The 26,106-nt window shown below is 37.0% G+C and overlaps 1 protein-coding gene across 13 annotated transcripts in view; it reads right to left on the bottom strand.

The window, feature by feature from the left end:
• Positions 1-26,106, bottom strand: part of KIAA1328 (KIAA1328 ortholog) — a 370,157-nt gene that overhangs the window by 63,673 nt on the left and 280,378 nt on the right. For 12 of the 13 annotated variants that reach the window (XM_089895086.1, XM_022587006.3, XM_022587008.3 and 9 more), the window contains one exon: positions 13,538-13,719. In XM_089895086.1, the coding sequence (XP_089751212.1) occupies positions 13,538-13,719 (182 nt within the window). Of the gene's footprint in view, positions 1-142; positions 8,115-13,537; positions 13,720-26,106 lie in introns of all 13 variants that reach the window. The other variant, XR_016387626.1, reaches the window with a different exon arrangement.

The raw sequence follows: 26,106 nt of genomic DNA, 5'->3' as shown, positions 1-26,106 counted from the left end.
TACACTGAAGTCACATCCCAAGATTGCGGTAATCCTGGATCTGGAGCCACTGTGGGCACTATGGGGCAGCTCTGACTCTGACCTGGACCAACCCCTGCATGTACGTGCCCACAAAGTTCACACCTGCTAAAGCCAGACCCACCTCAGTTGCAGGAGCACTTGTTGTCTGTTCAGATGTTCCGCAGGCGCTGAGTTTACCAAGCCAGTTGCAGGGTTTTAATCTGTGGTTTGTGCAGGTAAAAGGAGAGATTTCAGCTCTTCTTCCTTAGTCGCACAGCCCCTGGGGCTCAGCTTTGGTTTCAGCCCCACCTCTGCATGTGGGCCATCCATAGGCATCTGCTCCCTACCCAGTCGAGAGGGGGTGGAGGCAGTGACCGGGGGTGCACTGGCATGCTTTGGTGGTAGGGGCAGAGGTGGCGACTGCTGGGGACGTGCGAACCCGCTCCAGCAGGAACCCCTCCTAGTGCCTCTGGGGGCGGGGGCCGGAGGTCGGGGAGAGAGGCTGTCATGGTGGCCCTGCCCTTCACATGTCACTTAACAATGGCGCTTCACTTCCATGGTGGTCTGGGCTTCCTCCAGGAGCATTCCCAGTTGTGGAGTTCCTCACTCCCATCCCTTCAGGCTGTCTCCACACAGCCCACAGCACTCCTCTCCCCAGGTCTGCTCTCCAAATCCCACATTCCAACATCCAGCCCCCGTCCACACCAGCAGACACACAACTCAGGCTGGGGCATGCAGGGCTGTGTCATGGACCATCTGTGTAGGTCTCACTCTGTCTTGCCTGCCAAAGACTGGCTGCTGTGCTCTCCTTCAGGCCCCTGATGCTCCCCTTCTGTCTCAGTTGATCTCCCCACTGGCAATGGGGGTTCCCTGGGTGCAGGAACCTCTCCTCTCCTTCAGCTCCTCCCAAAGCCCCCACAGGGTGCAGGTCCCGTCCTGCTTCCTCTTTTCTTTTTTTCCTTTTCTCTTTTCCGCCCCCCCGGTTATGTGGGGATCTTTTCTTATCCTTTTAGGTGTCCGAGGTCCTCTGCTAGTGTTCAGCAGGTGCTCTGTAAGAATTGTTCCATTTGTAGATGTATTCTTGATGCCCCTGTGGGAAGAGGTGAACTCCATGTCCTCCTACTCTGCCATCTTCTCCTTCTCCCCGCTTCTTCTTAATATTATTTTCCACATAACACAAAACATTCCTGTCTTTTTCTTGGAAGACTATAAAAATCTCATTCACAATTTTCTTCTGGTTCCTAGGAAACTGTTGCCCAGGATACTGAAAGAAGTTATTTGGGAAGAGTCACTATTTCTTTGAGAAAAGGGTGAATATTCAAATGACCTGAAATCAGCTTTGGCTCTGGAATACCAGACCAAGAATACCATGTGCTAACTCTGGGAGTGGCACAGTTTAAGTGTGACCAGAGAAAATCAGGCCTGGAGAAGGCAAGAGTCTTATATCTGCAGAGATTAGCAACAAAACAACCACCAAGATCCTTGGTATTCAAAAGCCATACTCAGTATTGACTGTTCTCTATCATGTAGAGATATAAAAGACCAGTCATCCAAATGTACAATTCAGACTTATATACAAACCTGTGGGACCTTCAACCTAAACCAGTACTTTCTCATACTGGACACAAACTCCATTAGTTCATACAATGCATTCAGTCAGTAAATGTTTACCAAGTACCTAATGATTCACAGGGGCTGGTGCTAGGATTAATCTCAGGCTTAGTTTATGGAGAGGGGAAGGAAGATGTGAGAGTAAGAAATGAGATACTGTGAACAATCTGGTAAAGAATCATAAATAACTCAAGGCAGTATGAGGTAATAATAACAGCTAACAGATATAGTATGCTTAGTATGTGCCTGGTACTGTTCTAAGCCTTTTCCATATACAATGTATTCTTTAAAAAAAAATAGCTTTATTGAAGTATAATTTGAATACCATAAAATTTACCCCTCTTAAGTGTACAGTTTGATAAATAGTAGTAAATTTATTCAGCTATGAAAGCATGGCCACAACCCAGTTTTTAATATTTTTGTCATGAATTTACTTATTCATTTTTGTAATCCAGTTTTAGAATATTTCATCACTTCAAAAAGTTCCCTCATGCCCATTTGTAGTCAATCTCTTCTCCCTGTTTGGTCTGCTCCCATTACCCTCCAGCTCTATCTTTATAGATAGAGTTTTGCCATTTCCAGAAATACATACTATTTCTTAATATATAATTTACAGATAAGGAAAAAAAGCTGTAGGGGACTTAAATGACCTGCCCAAGATCACAAAGCTAGTAAGTGACCAGCATTCATATCCAGCCAATCTGATCCCAGGGTTTTTACTATTATGCTATACTGCTGTAAAAAATAATATGAAAAGTCTGAGGAATTAAGAAGTGGGAGAGATCACATCTGGCTGTAGGATTAGGGAAGATCTGATGCAGGAGGTGAACTTTTGAAAGAAAGGAATAAGGAGTATGGAATTAGCAAAAGCATTAAATTAGAAAACCTTAAGGCTAAATATTTAATGTATTCAGGAAATATTTATTGAGCATCACTATGTCCTTTTAGCTTGCTAATCACTTTAAATCACTTTATCTGCATTATCTCATTAATCTTTATAGCAGTCCATAAATTATATTATTGTCCTCAATTTACAGATAAGGAAGTGGAAACTGTGAAAAGGTCAAGAAGCGTGTCCAATATCACATAGGGGCTGGTCGGAACAAGGCTGGGCTTTGAATGCAGTCAAGGTCTATTTGGCTCTGAATTGCAAACTCTTAAACATTGTGTTAGTTGAGCTCTAAAATAAAACAAAGCAGCAACAACAATTTAAAAACCCAAACTGGGACTTCCCTGGCGGTCCAGTGGTTAAGACTCTCTGCTCCCAATGCAGGGGGCATGGGTTCGATCCTTGGTCAGGGAACTAAGATCCTGTGTGCCACACGGTGTGGCCTAAAAAATAAATAAATAAAAATTAAATAAACAAACAAATAAATGAATAAATTTAAAAAAACCCAAACTGATCTTTGGAGAGATTATTCTTGTGGCAGAGCTTAGAATAGAGTGGAACAGAGAGAATGGAGGCAGGCAAAGCAGTTCACTACGACTACAACTGCTGGGTAGAATCTTGGGTGATAGAAGGGGAAATTAAAATAGGCAGTAGGAGGAGAAACAACTGGAAGGGATTTGTGGCTGAGGTGAGAGGGGAGAAGAAATGCCTGGTAGTGATAAGAAGAGAAATATCTTTTTAGTCACTATCATGGAAAACCTGAACATTAGTCTTTTTTTTTTTTTTTTCCGTTTTGATACTTCTGTCAAAAACTTGGTTGAGGCAATTGATATTTGATGGGGAAAATTTTAAAAAGAAATTTTAACAGAGCGTGCAGGGACTTCTATGTACTTCAAGAGTACGTAGAATTATGAGGAATCCCTCATAATTGCAGGCACAATAATGTATGTATACATGCTCATTCATTTTTCTGGGTAAAGAGACCATAGTTTTCATTATATTCGGAAAGGGACCCCAAAAAGTTAAGAATGATTACTCTAAGGCATAGGGCAAGTTTATTCCTTTTTCTTAATTCTATAAGCTCTATTCCTTATTAAGTTTCCAGAAAGCTATATATCAGCTTTTAATTACATTTGTTCCTTCTATAAAATTTGATTTAATATTAAGTATACCAACAATTACATAGTTAATGCATATTCACAGAATGACATATCTCTCTATATTTATACACACACACACACACACAACCACACACACACAAACACAATGTACACATTTTAAAAATAAAAGTGCTGGTAAGACTATCATCCACTAAGCAGATAAATCTCATGTATAAATGCATATGTTTATATATATGTAAATATATGTGAATATATTTATGTAAATAAACACACATATATTTTTGCATACACAGATGGAATTGAACATAACGGATCATGTCCCATTTATATAGAGCTGGTGGTATGTCTGCTCATCCATCAATCGACATCTCATGATAAGAAAACTTCTTAGAGTTAACATTGAAGAAAACTCTGTTTCTTGACCCTTTGTTTCATTTTGCATTTTTAAAATAGCTGAGCTATATTATAGCATTCAGTTTAGTTTAAAGAATAAATGAAAAGCAAAATACCAGGGTGAGCCCTTTCTAGATCGAGAAATAAAATACTGGCAGCATACAACCTGGAAGCATCACCAATACCCATTCCCGATTACAATCTCTTCTCACATCCAAGAGCCAGCCACGATTCTCGTAAGTACTCCCTTTCTATTCTCTATAGTTTTACCACTTATGTGTGCATCCCAAAATGTGATTTAGTTTTGACACTTTTGAACTTTATACAAATAGAAATATACTGTATATATTCTTTTTGAGACTTTTTTTGCTCAGTATTATGTCTGTGAAATTGACCTGTGTTGATGATTTATGTAGCTGCAGTTTGTGTTCTTTGCTATACAGTATTCCACTGTATGCATTTATGACTTTTTATCCACTCTGTGATTGATGGACATTTGGAATATTTCTGGTTTCGGGCTAATGTGAATAATGCTGCTGTGACAGAGGCCGCTAGTTATCCACCAAAACACACTCTTCCCTTCTTCCGGGCTACACAGCTAGATTATATTCCTCAGTCTTCCCTGTAATTACGTATGGTCAGGTGGAAAACTAGTGGGCACTACGTGGGCCATTTCAGGCCTGTCCTATAAAAACCTTGAAGCCTTTCACATGTACTCTTCCATACCCTTCCTACTCTTTGTTGACCTGCTATGGCAGGGCCAACAGTTTCTTACACAAACTCTTTTAAAAAACAAAGGAGAAAAAAAGACTTCCTGACTCATTAAAAAAGAAAACTGGTGAAATACACATTTACCATTTTAATCATTTTAATGTGTACAATTCACTGGCAATAGGTGCATTATAATGAATGTTGTAAAACCATTGTCACGCTCTAGTTCCATAACTTTTTCATCACTCTAAATGGAAACCCTGTACCAATTAAGCAGTCATTCTCTCCTTTTTCCCCTCCTCCTGAGCCCCTGTAAACCACTAATTTCTTTTGTCTATTCTGGATATTTCATATAAGTAAAATCATACAACATGATTCCATCAACATGGCCTTTTGTATCTGGCTACTTTCACTTAGCAAAATGTTTTCAAGGTTCATCCACATTGTAGCATATATCAGAAGTTCATTCCTTCTTCTGGTTAAATTATATTCCACTGTATGTATATATTGCATTTTGTTTATACATTCATCTGTTCATGGATATTTGTGTTGTTCCCACCTTTTGGATATTATGAATAGAGTTGTTATGATCATTTCTGTACAAGATTTGCTTGAAAGCATTTTGTCAATTACTTTGGGTATAAACTTATGAGTGGAATTGATGAGTTATATGGTAATACTATGTTTAATGTATTGAGGAATCACCAAAGTGTTTTCCACAATGGCTCCATAATTTTAAAGTTCTGGCAGCAATGTAGGAGGGTTCTGATTTCTCTGTATCCTCTCTAACTTATTTTACATTTTAAAAATTATAACAATCGTAGTGGATGTTAAAGGGGGTATCTTATTTGATTGGATTTCCCTAATGATTAGGGATGTTGAACATCATTTCATGCTTGTTGGCCATTTGTACATCTTCTTCAGAGAAATGTCTTTTAATGTACTTTGCCCAGTTTTTAAATGGGTTGTCTTTTTGTTTTTGAGTTGTAATAGTTCTTTATATATTCTGTATTCCAGACCCATGTAAGATACATGATTTTCAAATTTTTAACCCACTCTGTGGACTATCTTTTCATTCTCTTGATAGTGTTCTTTGGCACAAAAATTTTTAATTTTCATGAAATCAAATTAATCTATTTTTTCTTTTGGTTGCTTGTGTTTTTGGTGTCAAATCTAAGAAACCACTGCCTAATCCAAGGTCCCGAAGATCTGTACCTATGTGTTCTCTGAAGAGCTTTATAGTTTTAGCTCTTATACTTAGGTCTTTGATTCACTTTGAGTTAATTTTTATATATGGTATGAGGTATACAAATGAAGGATCCAGCTTCATTTTTTTCACATGTGGATAGCCAGTTGTCCCAGCATCACTTGTTGAAAAGACTATTCCTTCCCTATTGAATTGTCACAGCACTCCTGTCAAAAATCAATTGTATCAACTATCTATCTATCTATCTACCTACCTACCTACCTATCTATCTATCCATCTCTAGCTATCTCCTTATATCAGTACCACACTGTTTTGATTACTGTACCTTTGTAGTAAGTTTTGAAGTGACGAAGTCTGAATCCTCCAACTTTGTTCTTCTTTTTGTTTTTGCGGTACGCGGGCCTCTCACTGTCGTGGCCTCTCCCGTTGCAGAGCACAGGCTCCGGATGCGCAGGCTCAGCGGCCATGGCTCACGGGCCCAGCTGCTCCGCGGCATGTGGGATCTTCCCGGACCGGGGCACGAACCCATGTCCCCTGCATCGGCAGGCGGACTCCCAACCACTGCGCCACCAGGGAAGACCTGTTCTTCTTTTTCAAGACTGTGTTAGCTATTGGGAACCCTTGCAATTCTTTATGAGTTTTAGGATCAGCTTTTCCATTTCTGCAAAAAAGTGTTGTTGGGATTTTGATAGGAATTGCACTGAATCTGTAGGCCAACTTGTGGAGTACTGCCATCTTAAGAATATTAAGTCTTCAAATCCATGACCGTGGGATGTCTTTCCATTTACGTCTTCTTTAATTTGTTGCAGCAATGTTTTGTACTGTTCAGCGTACAAGTCTTGCACTCAGTTAAATTTATTGCTAGGTATTTTATTGTTTTGATGCTGTTATAAATGGAATTGTTTCCCTGTTCTTTTTCATTAGTTCATTACAAGTGTATAGAAATACAATGGATTTTTGTGTTAAATTCTTTCCTGAAACTTTGCTAAATTCATTTATTAGCTCTAAAAGTTTTTGTGCAATTAGCTGTAGTAGTTTTTGGTTTTCTTTTGCATTCTCTAGGATTTTCTATATATAAAATCATGTCATCTGCTAATGCAGTTTAACTTCTTCCTTTCCAACGTGAATATGTTTTATTTCTTTTTCTTGCCTATTTTTTCTGTCTAGAGCTTCCAGTAAAGTGTTGAATAGAATTGGCAAAAGTGGGAATACTTAGCTTGTTCCTGATCTTCGAGGAAAAACTTGCAGTCTTTCACAATTAAAAATGACATTAGCTGTGGGTTTTTCATAGATGCCCTTCATCTTGTTGAAGAAGTCCCTGCTACTCCTATTTTATTATTGTTTCTATCATGGAGTGTTGAATTTTGTCAAATGATTTTTCTGTGTTAAGATGATCATATTTTTTCTTTTTATTAATATGGTATATTGTATTGATTGATTTTCATATGTTGAAGTAGCTTTGAATTCCTGGGCTAAATCCTATTTGGTCATGATATATAATCCTTTTAATATGCTGCTGCATTCAGTTTGTTATCATTTTGTTGAGGATATTTTCATCTATATTCACAAGGGATTTTGGTCTGTAGTTTTCTTGTGATGTCTTTGGCTCTGGTATCAGACTAATGCTGGCCTCATTTTAATGATTGAGTAAGTGTTCCTTCCTCTTCTATTTTTTGGGAAGAGTTTGAAAACAATTTGTGTTAATTCTTCTTTAATATTTGGTAGAATTCACCAGTGAAGCCATCTGGTCCTGGGCTTGCCTTGTTGGGAGTTTTTTGATTACTGATTTAATCTCTTTACTTGTTACAGGTCTATTCAGATGTTCTACTTTTCTTGAGTCAGTTTTGGTAGTTTGTGTATTTTTAGGAATGTTTCCATTTCATCTAGGTTTGTTGCCTTTTGGTTGTCTACTGTTTGTCTCAACTGTTATTTTTTACCCCAGGCAGCAGTGCTCATTTGGCTTTCAGTGTTTTCAAAGAATGTCCTACGTGTAACTGCTTCTCTGTCCTGAAAAAGTCCAGAGGTAGGAAAAACAAAGGCAGTCTCCTTGTATCAGTCTTTTGGGAAATCCACAGACGGGTTGAAACAGACAAACACAACTCCTTGAGAATAAGGTCTGCTTCCTCTGGGACCAGGTACTCACACCTGGAACTTGGCTGCCATCTACAAGACTGCTGCCATGCTGTAGAAGGGGGCAGGGCAAGGATAAATTAAAACTTTATTAAGTTCTCCTATCATGTTTCAGTGGCCTTTTTTTCCAGTTAAGAATTTGCTTGGTTTCCATAAATCATTCACCATCTTTCAGAGCTCTGATAATGTTGGTTCTGACAGTATGTTCCAGGTTTTTCAGTGTTTCTGGCAAGGGACAAGCCCCTGGAAGTCCCTACTCTGCCATTTTTGCTGACATTCTCCTGACTCATTTATGACACTAGTATAACTCTGATACCAAAACCTGACAAGGTCATTACAAAAAAAAGGATATTACACACCAATATCTCCCAATCAGTGTAATTCATCAAATTAACAGAATAAGGAAGAAAACATATGATCATCTCAATAGGTGCAGAAAGAAAAGATTTGCTGAAATTTAACACTCATTATGACAAAGGCTCTCAGCAAATGAGGAGGGAACTTTCTTAACCTGATAAAAGGCATTTACAAAAAGCCTACAGCTAAAATCATACTTAATGGTGAAAGACTGTCTGCCTTCCCTATGACAGTGGGAACAAGGCATGAAGTCGACTTTTACCATTTTATTCTACATTGTAACAGAAGTCCTAGAGAGTACAGTGAAATAAGAAGAAGAAATAAAAGGCATAAAAAGATTGGAAAAAGAGTAACTGTTATGGACTGAATTGTGGTGTCCCCCTCCACCCCCCCAGCAATTCATATGCAGAAGTCCTAACCCCCAGTACAGCTCAGAATGGGACTGTATTTGGAGACAGGGCCTTTAAAGAGGTAATTAAGGTCAAATTAAGTCATATGGGTGGCCCCTAATCCAACATAACTCTTTGTCCTTATAAGAAAAGGGAGACACACCAAGAATGCACATTCACAACAAAAAGGGCATGTGAGGACACACTGAGAAGGCAGCCATCTGCAAACCAAGGAGAGAGGCCTCACGGGGAATGACTGGAAAGGAATGTGAGGAAGTTTTCATGCATAATGGAAATGTACTATTTCTTAATTACGTAGGTATATCCAATCGTCAAGGCTTATCAAGCTGTACTATTAGGTCCTGTGCAATTTTATTGTATATAAATTAAACCTCAATTAGAATAAAAGAAAACGAAAAAAACCCCACAGTTTTCTTGTCTCTCAAGCAGTGCTGTTTTTAAGACCCCACTCTACTGACTTTCTTTGACATTACCAATCAATCAGCATTAGGACTTTGAAGGGACCAGCACATACACTTCTTAAGCCACTAAATCATTGCAGGGACTGAGGTCAAAAGGTCTAATTTATTAGATCCTTGTTGTGGGAAAATGGGGCAAGGACACAAAAAGAAAAATTAATATTTATACAGTCAACCCTTGAACAACGTGAGGGTTAATGCGAGTGTAACTTAGAGTAGGCCCTCCGTATAGGCGGTTCCTCCACATCCGTGGATTCAATCAATCATGGACTGTTTAGAACTGCAGTATTTACTACTGAAAAAACTCCGCATGTCAGTGGACTCGGCAGTTCAACCCTGAGTTGTTCAAGGGTCAACTGTAATATATTAATTCATTAAACAAATACATTACGAGCACCTAGCGCATGTTAAGCAACATTCAAGGAAATGGGGGAACAAAAGTGAACATAAGGAGTGCTTATATTCTCATGGGAGAAGACACAAAACATACATAATAAGCAAGTAAATTATATAGTATTTTGAGATACTTGTATTGCAGAGGATAGGAAATGTAGAGCCTCTGGTTCAAGTTACTATTCGATATATAGCAACTTCAACTCTGAATGTTAGTCTCTTGCGTTTGAAGTTTTTTTTCGAGTGGGCTGGGCAGGACGATTTAATCTACATGCTTAGGTTTATTCATAGCTCTGTACTATGCTTGTCTTCTGTGTTTTAATGATAAAGGTATCAATTTTTAACAAATCTTTTAGCTCAGACTACTGGGAACCAGAAGTAATATATTGTGGTATCCTTTCTAATGATTAAACATATAATGATAATGATAATGCTAATAATAAAAGAAACATAAATAAATGTTCCTTAGAGGCAAGATGGAAATGGTTTCTGTACTTTAGATACTCCTACTTGCTTATTTCTTTAATCAGGACTGCAATATTAATCCAACATGGGCTACAAAGAACGCTCACATCATTGCAAGCACAGGCTCACGTAGAGGAACAACTAGGAGCTTCAGAGATTATTTCTCACTTCAGATCATTCCTTCATTTCCAGTAAAAGAAAAATGTGTTTGGGAGTCTCTCAGGGAGTCTCAACCAGTGACAGCTGCTGTATATTATATAACCTATAAAACCCCGAAAGACAAAATGAAGGGCATGGTCAATACCATCAGGTAAATCCAACTTACTCTAGGTTCAGCCTCTCTCATACCCTCTCAAAGTGTTAAGGGGAGTCAGAGATCAATGTCAGAGAAATAAACAGGAGGTAGCTCTAAATGTAGTATTGGGATTTTAGTATTGGGTTAGTATTTTCCTAATTAATTCTGGAACATGCGTGCTCAGTGGCCTCACAACCTCTGCCAGCCCATCAGCATAACAGGAAAAAATATTCTCCCAGATTCGAGGGCTCTTATAAAAGAGAGTCAGTGATTGTCCAGGAAGGGGAGGTTCTAGGCAAGCTAGGAGAGAATAAAAATACTGCTGTGTAGGGAGGAAAAAAGAAGAATGAAGATTGGGTATTTTTAGATTTATGCCTTTGGCTTAAAAGTTCTTGACTCAAGTTTGGATTTTCCTAAGTAATGTCTCCTTGTTCCACAGAGCTCAATAAAAGCAACTAAGACAGAACATTCCAAGCATCTATGACTGGAACACAATTTATATTTTAAGCATAATTCTGACAATACTGTACTGTACTGATATTTTTGCAATCACAAGGTTATTTCTTGAGACAAGAATCAGGTCTGTTTTTTTTTTTTTTTTACATGTTTAGTATTAATAAAGTCGACAGAATGGTGAGGAGGATAGGAGAGGTAAAGGAGAAAGAGACTGATAATAAAGATTAATGGTCCTTCAGTAAATGTCCTATGTAGTACTTAATGATTAAAGGACAACAAAAGTAACAAAGGATATAAAACAGAATAATAATATATTTTAAAACTTAGACATACTAAAGAGAGGAAAGCAATTAAGGAGATGCTAAACCAAGCAGTGTAACTTAGGTAATTGGTGTCAGGTCATTGACTCATGCTAAACAGGGTGTCCAATCCTGCTACAGCACACCTTGGAAAGTTGGTCTCCCACAAAAAATGCCAATGCAATAACTTTGCCCTGTACTGTGATCTGTGTATACCACCAGCTCTGCAACGGGCAGAATGGCTCAAAGGGGCAGTTTTAGCTCCTCAATGATCAGGTATACCATAATTTTGCTAATGGCTCCATATTAGAATAAAAGAAGAGAAAAATACAAGGTAGCATTTCTTATTAGTAGAAGAAAAAGTTAATAGTTGCTGTGAATACCTTGAAACAAAACCCTTTTAAAAAGATGAAAAATTTTCCATTTTTCTCACTATAATGCTACAACCCTCCCCACCCCCCAAAAAAAGAGAAGGAAAAAAAAAACTAATGAAAAAAAATAAAACCATGAATGAAAACTGTTCTTGAAAACTGCAGAATTATAACAGCTTTCTCTTGGTTAAATTGATTGGTATAGTAACATTATAAAATGACTATTAGGATTCATTGTGCACAACAGAAAGTGCTGAAATGTCAGCAGACTACACAGCAAAAAGTAATGGGTTCTGAACCCCTGTTAGTCAAAAATGATTTTGTTTCAAATTAGAAATTGATTTTTTTTTTTGGACAAAAGCCCTTTCTAGACTTCCGGCTTCTTTAGCTGGGCCTGGGAGAGTTTAACCTCCACCATGGCCAGGGCTGGCCTGATGATACCTTTCTCAAAGTGCCTTTTCAATTGCAGTTTTCTAATGTTGCTGCGGTCTCAACCAATAACACAAGTTATTTGTCCCTTTGCTATCACGCTGTATTTTTCTCATTTTGCTATTTTATTTTAGTGCTGACACACAACACAAATTTATTGTCAAGTTAATAGAAGACTATGTTGAGTCTTGCAGTGTAACTACCACACCAATTCTGACTGGTTCTCCACTCTCCAAAGTGCAATGACTAAGAACAGAGGGAGCCAAAAGTAAGAGTTTCCCATCTCTGAAGGACTATTAATAGAGAAAGTAGAGAAGATTCCATCTCAGATACTAAGTCTCCTCAATTTCATTTTTGTTTCTGTTAGCAAAGTCTAAAAAGACAGAAGTTGTTCTAAGTTGTCCTAAAACAACAGAGGTCTGCAGAACTTTTGCCCTATGTCGAACAAAAATGTACCTTTGCTTTTGTTTCAAATTGTGGATAGTCTCCCTTCTGAAGCTTGGACTAATTATCATCTCTCAGTTACCTGGGAGAGGACCAAGCGATTTCTAGATTAATCATAATTAAACCAAACACATGACAAAGTCGGCAGCTGATGAGGAAAGGCGGAGAGTAGTATACCTGTAAGATCTCGTAAAGCACTGCTCAGTTCTCAAATAAATGTGAAAGTGGTTAGAGAGATTATGAAAAGTTGGTTGATTACCACTAGCAGTGGGCAGTGCTAGCTAGCCCAGTAAAATAAGAGGTAAACAAGGAGGAAATCAGGGTTAATGGTTGTGAGCAGGAACAAAAGATGTCTGGGAAAGAGGCGTGAGCAGAAGGGGGCTCTGACACCTTTTGTGCCCTTTGTTTTCTGTACATCATTTCTGACTGATGAAGCTCAGACTTGTTCCATTCTGTCCCAGAGTCCCTCCTTTAATGATTCCAGGAGAGATTTAAGCCAAAAGTCACTCCAGAAACAACTGAGAAATGCAAGTAAATTTGACTGCCTCACTCAACCTTTCACATAGTTATTTATAATTGATTTTTTAAAAAATATCTACGATATATAAAATAGGAAGGATTATTGGCACTTCAAAGACTGCTAGGCAATATAGGCTTAAGATGTATGAGATTCTGTTTTAGACGCAATGACCTCTCCTCCACCCTCCTTGTATTTCCAGTTAATCGAGGATTAACTGTAGTTATTAGAGTTTACTTTCCCAGCAAAGATTTATGTTCAGTTTCTTGTCCTCTTTATTTGCTTTAAGCATTATTTTATGTCTATGACCACATTTACTGCTTAATAATTCTTGCAGTTTGCTGTTTGCAAAAAGAGGGACACATTAGACAGTTTCTCATATGAGTGTTCTAAGAGAAATGTTGATACAATTCACTGATCTAGGTGACGTGCTACCTTTGGCCTTGCAGGCCCATGTCAGTCTGTAACACTAACTCTTGTTCAGGGTTATAGGAAATCATCTGGAGCTCATGGCTAGCAGCCATCAGCAACCACCTGCCCCCAAGAGCTTCCTATTTTGCTACTACAGATGCTGAGCTTACCTCTTTGGGGTTGATATGCATCTTTCTTTTGACCTGTCCACAGGGCATCATCTTCCATATGTGACTGAAACCCAACTGTCTTCTTCTCCCTTCTATTCTCTCCATTATTAGTGAAGTCTTGGTACTTTTTGCTGGATGATGATGTTCCAAGTGTCCAGCCATCACATTTTGACTTCAATAAACTGAAAAGAATAAACATTTATGAGCTGTAGACAGCACAGCAGGGGGTATAGATCACATAAAGGCATATACATTCAGTATGAATTGAAATGCAATTCATGGCAATAGAAACTTTCTTTTTCTTATCTTTTATTGATGTATAATTTAAATAATTTACTGAAGGTCTATTTTGTGTTCTGCCAAAACAATTTTGGAGAAGAAATGGTTTTTATCCTCAAAAAGTTTATATTTGGGGTTGGGGAAATGAGACTCAGACCCTAAAACTGCTAATAAAGCCATAGAGTATGACTAAGAACCAGAGTATCTGTAAAAATAAAAAGTATGCTAAAACAAGACTTGCATAACTAAAATGTTTCCGAGTACTAAAAATGAATAAGGGATGAAAATATCACCAATTTGCTTCAAAATGTATTTGTGTTTCTCATTTTCAATTGTTATAGTATTTATTATGTACTCAGGGTATGTGAGGAATAGTGCTTGAGGGAGAATTGGTCTCTGTCCTCATATAATTTCATTATAAAGTCAACAAGGCAAATATGGAGTAAAAGAAATTTTAATGAAAATAAACACATGTGCATATGTTTTTCTCTCCAATGAACTATGTTCCCACCATTAGCACAAATCCTCTTATAACATTTTATTGTTTAGAGAGAAATGTTATGATGATGTGTATCCCTTACTATTCTACCAGCCCCTCCCTTCTAATTTAAGTTCACCATAGACTCATGATACTTTAGTTTTGTCTTCCCCATGACCATAAACAAGGTGAAAATTAAAATGAAGAAAAATAATTTGTTCAAAAAGTAACATTCTAAAAACTAGGATATTTAAACTCCCCAGCAGCAGAGGCAATCTCTAGACAAGAATAGGTTGATGGAATATTACTGGATCCATTATGAATGCTAGGTGGCCCTTGACCAGGATTGAAATCACATAAACCCATCAATGTCATTGGGCTTCTTTTGTGTGGATCAGAATTTTTAGTAATGTTTGCTCACATCATAATTTATTAATAAAAACCAATACATTAAATGGTTTTATGTTCAGAGTGGTGAAAATAAACAAACTATTAGCAGTATGGCTTTACAGGGGAATAAAGCAGTGTATTAAATTTATACACTTAAAATTTTTTTTACCAGAACCCAAGGATCACTTTCCCTTGTGGACCTACCAGTGGATGCATATCTTAGCTAATGTAACTTCTACTCATGGGACAGGAAAATACAGAGAATAAAACTGTATTTACTGTTAACGAAAGATAAGTTTACCTCAACCCAGAAGTCCCAAACCCTGGCAAATCCAACAATGACATCTCTACTTGTTCTTACAGAAAAGTTAATGTGACCAAGACTACTGGGTTTCCCAAAATCATACATTCTCAGGTCAGCCAAGCTCCCAATACTAGCCAATGTTGATCACTCCCAATACTGAATAGTTCCTTCCATTTTACACAGAAGTTTGTCTGTACCTTTATTCCAAATCCCATCCTGGGAACCTGGGTTCTAATTTCCCTGAAATAAAGATGACTATATAAGAAAATTTCTTCTTTCATTTGCATTTATTTCCAACTTTACCCATCTACTATTCTTCTATTAACATCTCAGAAGGAAATCATACCTTTTACTCATACTCTTGATACCATTTTGGCCCCTTCCCTCTGTGACTACGGCCTGCCAATCATCTCCTTTTCTTATAACTTACAAACTCCTCCTCTCAAATGAATTCTCTCCTAGGATTACAAATAAGACCAGACTTTCCATTAAAAATCAAAACCTAAATCTAAATCCCAAAACTATCCCTTAAGTGGAAAAGTATAATAATACTCAGTGTCAGTGAGAGTGTTGGGACAGGAGGATTTTAGTATAGTACTAGGGAAACTGCAAATTGGGATAACCCTTCTGTGAGTGATTTGTCACTACAAAATAAAAGTGCACCTAACCTCCTACAATTTCACTTTTAAGAAGTTACCCTATAGAATTACATAAACAACAGTGGAATTAGAAAATTTTCTCACACTACATACAAAAATAAATTCAAAATGGATTGAAGACCTAAATGTAAGACTAGAAGCCATAAAACTCTTAGAAGAAAACATAGGCAGAACACTCTTTTGACATAAATCATAGCAATATTTGTTTTGGATCTGTTTCTTAAGGCAAAGGAAATAAAAGCAAGAATAAATGAATGGGACCAATTAAACTTAAAAGCTTTTGCACAGCAAAGGAAACCACTGAAAAAACGAAAAGACAACCCACTGAATGGGAGGAAATATTTGCAAATGACATGACTGATAAGGGGTTAACAGTCAAAATACATAAACAGCTCATACAACTTAACATCAAAAAACCCAAGCAACCCAATTTAAAAAATGGGCAGAAGATCTGAATAGACAGTTTTCCAAAGAAGATATACAGATGGTCAACAGGCACATGAAAAGACATCGCTAATCATCAGAGGAATGCAAGTCAAAACTATGATGAGATATCACCTCATACCTGTCAGAATGGCTATCACCAAAAAGACAACAAACAACAAATGTCGGCAAGGATGTGAAGAAAAGGGAACCCTTGTATACTGCTGGTGGGAATGTAAATTGGTGCAGCCTCTATGAAAAACAATATAGAGACTCCTCAAAAAGCTAAAAATAGCACCAACATATGATCTAGCAATTTCACTCTTGGGTATACATCTGAAGAAAACCAAAACACTAATTTGAAAAGATGCATGCACCCCATTGGTCATAGCAGCATTATTTACAGTAGCCAAGCTATAGAAGCAACCTAAGTGTCCATCAACAGATGAATGGATAAAGAAGATGTGGTATATATATACAATGGAACACTACTCAGTCATAAAAAAAGAATGAAATTTTGCCATTTACAACAACATGGATGTACCTGGAGGGTATTATGCTCAGTGAAATAAGTCAGACAGGGAAAGACAAATGCTATATGCTATCACTTATATGTGGAACCTAAAAAATAAAACAAATGAATGACTATAACAAAATAGAAACAGATTCACAGATAGAGAGAACAACTAGTGGTTACCAGTGAGGGAAGGGAAGAGGAGAGGGGCAGGATAGGGGTATGGGATTAAGAGGTACAAATTACTATGTATAAAATAAGTAAGCTACAAGTATATATTGTACAGCACAGGGAATATAGTCTGTTTTATAATAACTATAAATGGAACATAATCTATAAAACTTCTGAATCACTGTCTCATACACCTGAAACTAATACAGTATTGTAAATAAACTATACCTTAATTTAAAAAAATAAATAGGGACTTCCCTGGTGGTGCAGTGGTTAAGAATCCACCTGCCAATGCAGGGGACATGGGTTTGAACCCTGCTCAGGGAAGATCCCACATGCCATGGAGCAACTAAGCCCATGCTCCACAACTACTGAGCCTGCACTCTAGAGCCCATGAGCCACAACTACTGAGCCCGCGTGCCACAACTACTGAAGCCCAGGTGCCTAGAGCCTGTGCTCCGCATTAAGAGAAGCAACCGCAATGAAAAGCCCATGCACTGCAGCGAAGGGGATCCCCCACTTGCCACAACTAGAGAAAGCCGGTGCGGAGCAATGAAGACCCAATGCAGCCAAAATAAATAAATAAATACATTAAAAATAAATAAATAAAATCCTACTATCATCATTTATAAAATAAATAAATAAAATAAATGAAAACAGAGAAAAAAAGAATGAGGTAGTTCTCTATACTACTGTGAATAAACTTCATGACATACTATTAAGTAAAAAAAGGGCAATTTGCAATAATAGAATATATAATATGATCTCATTTTTGTAAAAACAAAAATATACAAAAAATATTTTTTAAGTTCTGGATGGATATATAACAAATCAGAAAAGTAGAACAGAGTTACTGAGGGAATGATTTTTATAATTTAATTTATATACTTCTGAATGTTTAAATTTCTTCCAATAGGCATGCACTTTCGTAATTATAAAACAAAAAATTTCACCATCTCCTTTATGTTACCATCTTCTCTCCTTCCCTTCTTTGCCAAACTTCTAGAAAACAATAATTTTAACAGATATGCCTACTAAAACTATTTTTTAAAGAACAAATCTAGTGGCATTTTCTCTTTCAACCATCTTGCTTGTTATAAGACTACTTCACAGCAACTGACTCCTTCCTTAAAACTTATTTCCCTTGGAGTTCATGACATATATCTAGATTGGTTTTCTAGTTTTAGGAGGCTGCTGCTCATATTCTTTTATTGGGAGCTCTTGTACTTCCCTTCCCCTAAATGCAGACATTCCTGATGATTCTGCCCTTGTCCTTCTTCTCTTCCTCCCTTAGCACTTTCTTAGTGATCCCTGTCACACCACTGTATCTTCAATTATGCTTTCTAAATAGATTCATCTAGCTCACAATGTTCTCCAAAACTGCTGACCTCTTCAAGTATCTGTTGAAAAGCTGTGAAGAGATGCCTTGTCCTACCTCCCAAAACCAACTCGCGCTAAAGCAATGAATAATCTTTATCTTGAAACCTGTTCCTTTATCTGTTTCCATTCTCATTTAATGTATCACCATCCTCCCTGCTACTCAGATGAAAAACTTCAGCTGTCTCAAATTCTGCTTTCCTTATTCTTGCTCAATAAATTGCCAAATCAATCATTCATTTATATATTCCTTAGATATTTGTTGAGGACATACTCATATGTATGAAGGGGCTGGGGTGGGCAAATAGGGAAAAGAAATATTTACTGAGGACTTGTTATGTGCTAGGTGCTAGGTATACAAACCAGCAAGACCTGGTTCCTGCTCTTCAAGTGATTTTAATGGCAGAGACAGACATGGAAACAGATTTTTTTTTAATATGATATGATACAAGTTATGACTCAGGAATATGTGTGGTATTTAAGGGAGCACAAAGGCAGGGCATCTAACTGTATTTGAATAACTGAAGGGAAATTCCTGAAGCTTTCAAACTAAGTCTTGGTGGATAAGCAGGGGATAAGAAAGGATAGTAGGATGGAAGGCAGAAGAGAATAGTATTAGCAACTATACTAATTAGTAAAACTTCAGCATGTATTTTGGGCAAGTTAAATCATTTGGTATACTGTTAACTGTTATAGCATTGAGTTTGGGGTATTGGGTGGGGAGAAGTGTGAGGTGAAGCAAGACAGATGGGCTGGGTCAGAACATAAAAGGTTTGGTTTTCCATGTCAAGGGGCTTGAACTTTATTTTGTCGGCAAAGTCAAGTCATTGAAGGGCTCTAAGGAGAAAAATGACATGATACAACTTGAATTTATGAAGAATTGCCCTGGCACAATTTAGAGAATGGATTGGATGAGTGGGAAGGCTGCTGAAATAGCTGTGATGAGAGATGATGACGGTCTAAATAGAGAAGCAGTGGTAGGAATGCGAAGGAGACAACTTTTAAAATACACTTAGGATTTAAAATTGGCAGAATTTGATACGTGTTTGAATGTAAAAAGTGAGGGACAGCAGTGAGTGAGAATGAGTGGCAGAATTTGGGTGGATAAGCGATATAGAGAAGGTGGTGGGGGGGATTAAATGTAGCTTGAGGTGCCTATGAAACATCTGGAAAGATATTTCAAGAGAGCAATTGGATCAATAACCCTGCAGTTTTTTGCTTGTTGGCTGACTGACTTGAGAAAGCATGTGCTTTACTTTCAATTTCATTGGTGAAGGAGGAGGTAAATTCATTCCTGTAGGTGAAAGAAATGGGTATTGAGAAAAGTGATGATTTAGAGAAGGTATTTAGGGAATTCAAGGTAAAAATGACCAAGAACAAAAACAAGACTGTCCTGCAACGTTTAGGGCTATAACAGAATTAGAAATCATAAATTTGTATCTGGGCTCAGGTGCACAGATGTAAAAGCAGAGAAAGCAGCCTGAGAGCTTGATCCAGGGTTAGGATTTTTTGTATAGGGTGCGGCAGACTAGAGGTCAAGTGAAATTTGTATGCTAATAAGGGAATAGTTTAGGTCAACCATTTGGTCCAGAATGTACATGGGGAAGAAAGTGAGACAAAGAAGGGCCTGAAAGACTGGCAAAAAAAGGGGAGAAATGAAGGATTTAGATGTCTCTTTAAGATAAAACAAAACAAGAAAAACAAACAAAACACTTGGTATAGTCTATATGAGAAATGAGAACATGAACAGACCCAAGTGAAAGAGGTGAACTATAAAGGCGGTACCAGTCAGCGATTTCTGAGATGGAACCAGAGCAGGGGAAAGCAAGCTCCAGACGTGGCCAGGGACAATACGGCTAAAGAAAACGAGTGAACCACGGAAGACAAATCTCTTTAGCTATGGCAACGGAGAGATCAACCACGTGAATACTGGAATCTCACAGAATGGGGTTAGGAGACGTGGGGGAGGAAGTGACTGAGTGGATGTCAAATTCCTAGTGAGATCACAATGGAAAACAAAGAAAAGGAAGGATGGACTGTAAGGCCAGATATCCTGAGATTCACATAAACAAGGAGGTTCACTAGAGAGTAAACTAGTTAAAAGTTTGAGATGTTGGAATGAGGAGAACAGGAAATGCTGGCACTACTGTCTCTGTTGTTTGCCAAATGTGACAGAAAGAATGGCCTGGATAGTAGCATTCTCAGAAAAGATGCCAAATTTAGGCAGTGATTCACAGCCTGCTATACATTAAAATTATGTGGGAAAATTTTTAAAAGAGCGACGGGCTGTCCTACCCATTCTTAGAAATGGAATGAATCCATCTGGAGTGAGCTGCATTATGTGCCTCCCTCTCTCACCCTCTCTCGTCCTTTTTTTTTTAAAGCTCCACGGGTAATCCCAATGTCCAGTCAGTGCTGAAAATCATAACTTATGGCCAAGAATGAAAATATTTTTTGTGTGTGAAAAGGTTGAGGATGAAAAGAGCTTATTTTCTATGAAATAGGTGTTTTGTAAGGCACCTTTATGAAATCCTGGGGGCAGTAGGAAGGAAAGGGGTGTTAGGGAAGGAAAGGTAGACTTTTAAGACAATGAAAGTACAAGAGAGAAAAATCAATACAAATTACTCAAATTTTGGCATGAGTCACTTAACAAAAAATGAAGGGGAACACGTCCTCGATTTAGAAGACTATAAAATCTAGGATGGGGAAACATGTATTAAATCTTTCCTTCCTTTTTCTAGTGGCCAAATTTGGGTGCTAGCCATGCCATGTCTAAACAATTGCTATATCATCCGGTTTCTGGCTCAGTCATGGAATCAGCCATTTCTTCAAGGAGATCTAGTATCTTTTAGTTAAAAAGAGCTAACGGAATTGGATTATCACTGTTCCTAAGTTCTAATAGAGCAAGAGACTATATGCATGTATGTATGTATATACACATATGTTTATTTATATATCTAGGTAAATATATTGAAAATCATGAGTTTACACTAATATCTTCAATTCCAAACCAACAGGGTTTATTTTAATTTTCTACCTTTCCGTATATGTAACTCCATTCTGTAACAGTGAAAAAACTTGGCTACCATTTTCCTTAATACAATTACTTAGTCATTTTGTATGAAAACCGTATTCCATCACCACTGCCATGATCCCTTCCCCTCCCTCCCCTGTCAGTCACCACCACATTGCTCCGGGTGTTTCTGCCAACACACCTCTGTATAGGCACTCTCCCCACTAAGCTCTGAGTGGGCTACCTCTGCTGTGAGAAAGCCCTCCTATCTCAGGCTCTCAAGACCCCATGCATGGCTGACCTCCACATGGATACCATCCTCATTTTGTTCAAGCTCCAACACCCTACACCAATACAATCACCAGGATGAAAGCACTCCCCACCCTGCACAAGCTCTGACATTCAGTGCCAAGCTGCCCTCCTCTGTGGATCAAGCTCCAACCCCATGATCAAATAAATTTGGGGTATGATGTTAGGCTGGGTTCAAGGTTAATTTTTTTCGTATCTATATGCAGTAAATCCAGCATTATTTATTTAAAATACTTTCCTTTTTCCACAGAATGCTTCATACCTTTGTCAAAATGCAGTCAAACATATGACTGTGTGGGTCTATTTCTGGACTCTATTCTGTTCCATTGATAAATAGCTAATATATAGCTATCATATGAAAATAAATTTGATTTTTATACATTGAACTTGAACTCTGTGGTTGTGTTAAATTCACTTAATAATTCTAGCAGTTTTGGGGTAGGTTCCTTAGGATTTTTCTATGTAGACAGTCATATTATTTAACAATAAAGACAGATTTACTTATTTATTTCTAATATTTTTCATGACCAATCACATCAGCTAGGACTTCTAGTACAATGCTGAATAGAAGTGGTAAGAGTGAACATCCTTACCTTATTCCTAAGTGTTCATCATTAAAGAGATGTATCTTTATCTATATGTTCTATCTGATTTCTAGCTTGATAAGAAGTCATTTTAAAAAAATGAGCATTGGAAGAGTTTTTTGCATCTGTTTGAAAAGGTGTTTTTCTTCCTTACTATGTTAATATGGCAAATCACATTGATTGATCTTCAAATGTTAAGCCAACTCTGCATTCCTGGGATAAACTCTATTTAGTCAAGCTGGATTATATATATTTTTATATATTCCAGGACTTAATTTGCTAATATTTTGTTAAGGAACTTTTTTTGTTTTGCATTTATGTTCATGAGGAAGATTAGTCTGTCATTTCTTTTCTTCTCATGCTTTTACCTGGTTTAGGTATCATAAAAGGAGTTGGGAAAAGTTCTTTCTTCCTCTAGTCCAATGGTTCTCAAGTGGGGTAGAAGAAGAGGATTTTGCCACACAGGGGACATTTAGCAATGTCTGGAGGGTTTTTGATTGTCACAGTTGTGGGGGTTGCTAATGGGTAAAAGACAGGGATGTTGCTAAACATCCTGCAATGTACAGGACAGACCACCACCACCCCACAACCTCACCCCAAGCTATTATCTGGTCCAAAATGTCAAGAGTACCAAGGCTGAAAAACCCTGCTCTAGTCTCTGAAAGAATTTGTGTAAGATTGATATTTCTTCTTTAGGTGTTTGGTAGAATTCATGAGTGAAGTCTTATGGGATTGTGATTGTAGTTTTATTCATGGGACATTTACTAATTAAAAATTAAATTTGTTTAACAGAGGGCTATTCAGATTCTCTACTTTTTTGGTATCAATTTTGGTATATCATCAATTTCAAGGAATTTATATCACTTAAGTTATCAAACGTGCTTATAAAAATTATTCATAATATTCTTTAATTACTTTAAAAATATTGTTAGAATCTATGGTGATATCTTCTTTTTCATTCCTGATACTGATAATTTGTTTTCCTCTCAATAATAGGTTGATCATCTTGAAAAGGCTTATTGATTTTATTTACATTTTCAAAAAGTCAACTTTTAGCTTTACAGATTTTCTCTATTGCCTGTTTTCTTTTACACTGCAAGACTTAACAAACATTGGCTGCTACAATGATGAAAGCAGAATATAAATACAGAAATAATACAAATTGGGCAATGCTGAGAGAAACTGGAGTTCTGGCCCAGAATGGAAGATACTGTTAATGTCCACTGAGACACTAGAAAGTCCATATCCTGGATAAAGGCTTACTGTAAAGCTCTAACAAAGCCTAAAATCAAGCTATAGCAAAATGCACAGGGACAAAAAAGTTTGGAGATTGATTCTTACCAATTTAGAGGGGCTTGGGAAACACTTCAGGCTTTCCAGACAACTGTCCTTACAAAGTATATAACCAAACCTATCCAAGTTCAAGGTGAATAGGAGGTGATTGAATTGCTGAGAAGAGCAAAAATCAACATTCTTTAGAGAATGATAATAAAATCCATATCTCTAAATGTATCATCCATAATACCCAGAGTACAATATAAATTGTCAGACACAAAAAGAAAAAATATGTGATCCATAGTTAAGAAAAATATCAATTAAAATCAACCAAAAGATGCCCCAAATGTTGGACCTAGCAGATAAAAGACTTTATTTAAACCAGCTATTATAAATATATTGATGGACATAAAGGAGAACATGGTTTAAATGAATGAAAAGACAGGCAGTCTCAGCAGAAAGAGATAGAAACTCTCTAGCTGGAAATTAAAGTGACTGAAATAAAAATTGGAAAATGGAGATGAGAGGGTTAAAGAATAAGTGAAGTTAATGGAAGAATCAACAAAAATGACCCAATTTGAAGAACATAGGGAAAAAAAGATTGAAGAAAAATGATGAGTCCCGGAGATTTTAGAGACAATATTAAACTGCCTAACAAACATAACTGAAGTTGCAGAAGGAGAAGAGACTGAGAATGGGGTAGAAAAAGTATTTGAAAAAATATATGTTAAAGAAACAATGTCAGAATATTTCCAAATTTGATGAAAAAGTTTGACCCACAGATCACAGTCAAACTGTTGAAAACCAAAGATAAAGACAACCTTGCAAACAACCAGATGAAATGTCAATTACATAAAAAATAATGATTTTAACAGTTAACTTCTCATAAGAACAATGAAAGCTAGAAGATAGAACAATATCCGTAAAGTGCTAAAAGGAAAAAACAAAACAAAACAAACCCAAAGTGTCATCCTAGAATTCTGCATCACATGAAAATATCCTTCAAATAAAGGAAGGAGAGACAACATTTTCAGATAAACAAAAACAGGGAAAATTTGTTGTTAGCAGACCTGCACTTTTGGGTTGAAAGAAAATGATATTAGATGGAAATCTGGATCTAAGAAGTGAAGAGCATCAGAAATAGTACATATGTGAATAAATATAAAACTCTCTATGTTCTTATTCTTCTCTTAATGTCATTAAAAGATATATGAATGTTTAAAGCATGGGATTTATAATGCACTTAGCTGTAATGTATATGACAATAATATCAGAAAGAACAGAGAATATACCTATACAGTATAAAAGTTCTTAAAGTCTACATAAAATCACACAATGTTAGTATTATATAATAAGACTTTAGTAAGTTAGGAAAGCATATTATAATCCCTATAGAAATCACTAAAGGAAATGCAAAAAGGTATAGCTAATAAAATATTAGTCGAATTTTTAAAAAATTGAAAAAAAATTATTATTCTCCCTTTCCCCTCCCAATAAAAGTAGAAAAGGAGAAACAGGAACAAAGAATAGATATGATTAGCAGGAAGAAAAAAAGAAAAGCAAAATGTTAGACCTAAATCCAATAGTTTCAATAATAAATTAAATCAGACTATACTACAAAGCTACAGTAATCAAGACAGTATGGTACTGGCACAAAAACAGAAATATAGATCAATGGAACAGGATAGAAAGCCCAGAGATAAACCCACGCACATATGGACAGCTTATCTTTGATAAAGGATGCAAGAATATACAGTGGAGAAAATACAGCATCTTCAATAAGTGGTGCTGGGAAAACTGGACAGGTACATGAAAAAGTATGAAATTAGAACACTCCCTAATACCATACACAAAAATAAACTCAAAAACTAAACCCAGAATGGATTAAAGACCTAAATGTAAGGTCAAACACTATCAAACTCTTAGAGGAAAACATAGGCAGAACACTCTATGACATAAATCACAGCAAGATCCTTTTTGACCCACCTCCTAAAGAAATAGAAATAAAAACAAAAATAAACAAATGGGAACTAATGAAACTTCAAAGCTTTTGCACAGCAAAGGAAACCATAAACAAGACCAAAAGACAACCCTCAGAATGGGAGAAAATATTTGCAAATGAAGCAACTGACAAAGGATTAATCTCCAAAATTTACAAGCAGCTCATGCAGTTCAATAACAAAAAAACAATCCAATCCAAAAATGGGCAGAAGACGTAAACAGACATTTCTCCAAAGAAGATATACAGATTGCCAACAAACACATGAAAGAATGCTCAACATCATTAATCATTAGAGAAATGCAAATCAAAACTACAATGAGATATCATCTCACACCAGTCAGAATGGCCATCATCAAAAAATCTAGAAACAATAAATGCTGGAGAGGGTGTGGAGAAAAGGGAACTCTCTTGCACTGTTGATGGAAATGCAAATTGATACAGCCACTATGGAGAACAGTATGGAGGTTCCTTAAAAAACTAAAAACAGAATTACCATACGACCCAGCAATCCTAATCCCACCACTGGGCATATACCCTGAGAAAACCATAATTCAAAAAGAATCATGTACCAAAATGTTCATTGCAGCTCTATTTACAATAGCCAGGACATGGAAGCAACCTAAGTGTCCATCAACAGATGAATGGATAAAGAAGATGTGGCACATATATACAATGGAATATTACTCAGCCATAAAAAGAAACGAAATTGAGTTATTTGTAGTGAGGTGGATGGACCTAGAGTCTGTCATACAGACTGAAGTAAGTCAGAAAAAGAAAAACAAATACCGTAT

Source organism: Delphinapterus leucas, chromosome 14 (assembly GCF_059928025.1).
Source record: "Delphinapterus leucas isolate spDelLeu-1000000601 "Yukka" chromosome 14, BTC_Dleu_Yukka2, whole genome shotgun sequence".
Classification (NCBI taxonomy): Eukaryota; Metazoa; Chordata; class Mammalia; order Artiodactyla; family Monodontidae; genus Delphinapterus; species Delphinapterus leucas.
This window is presented reverse-complemented; position numbering and strand designations above follow the sequence as displayed.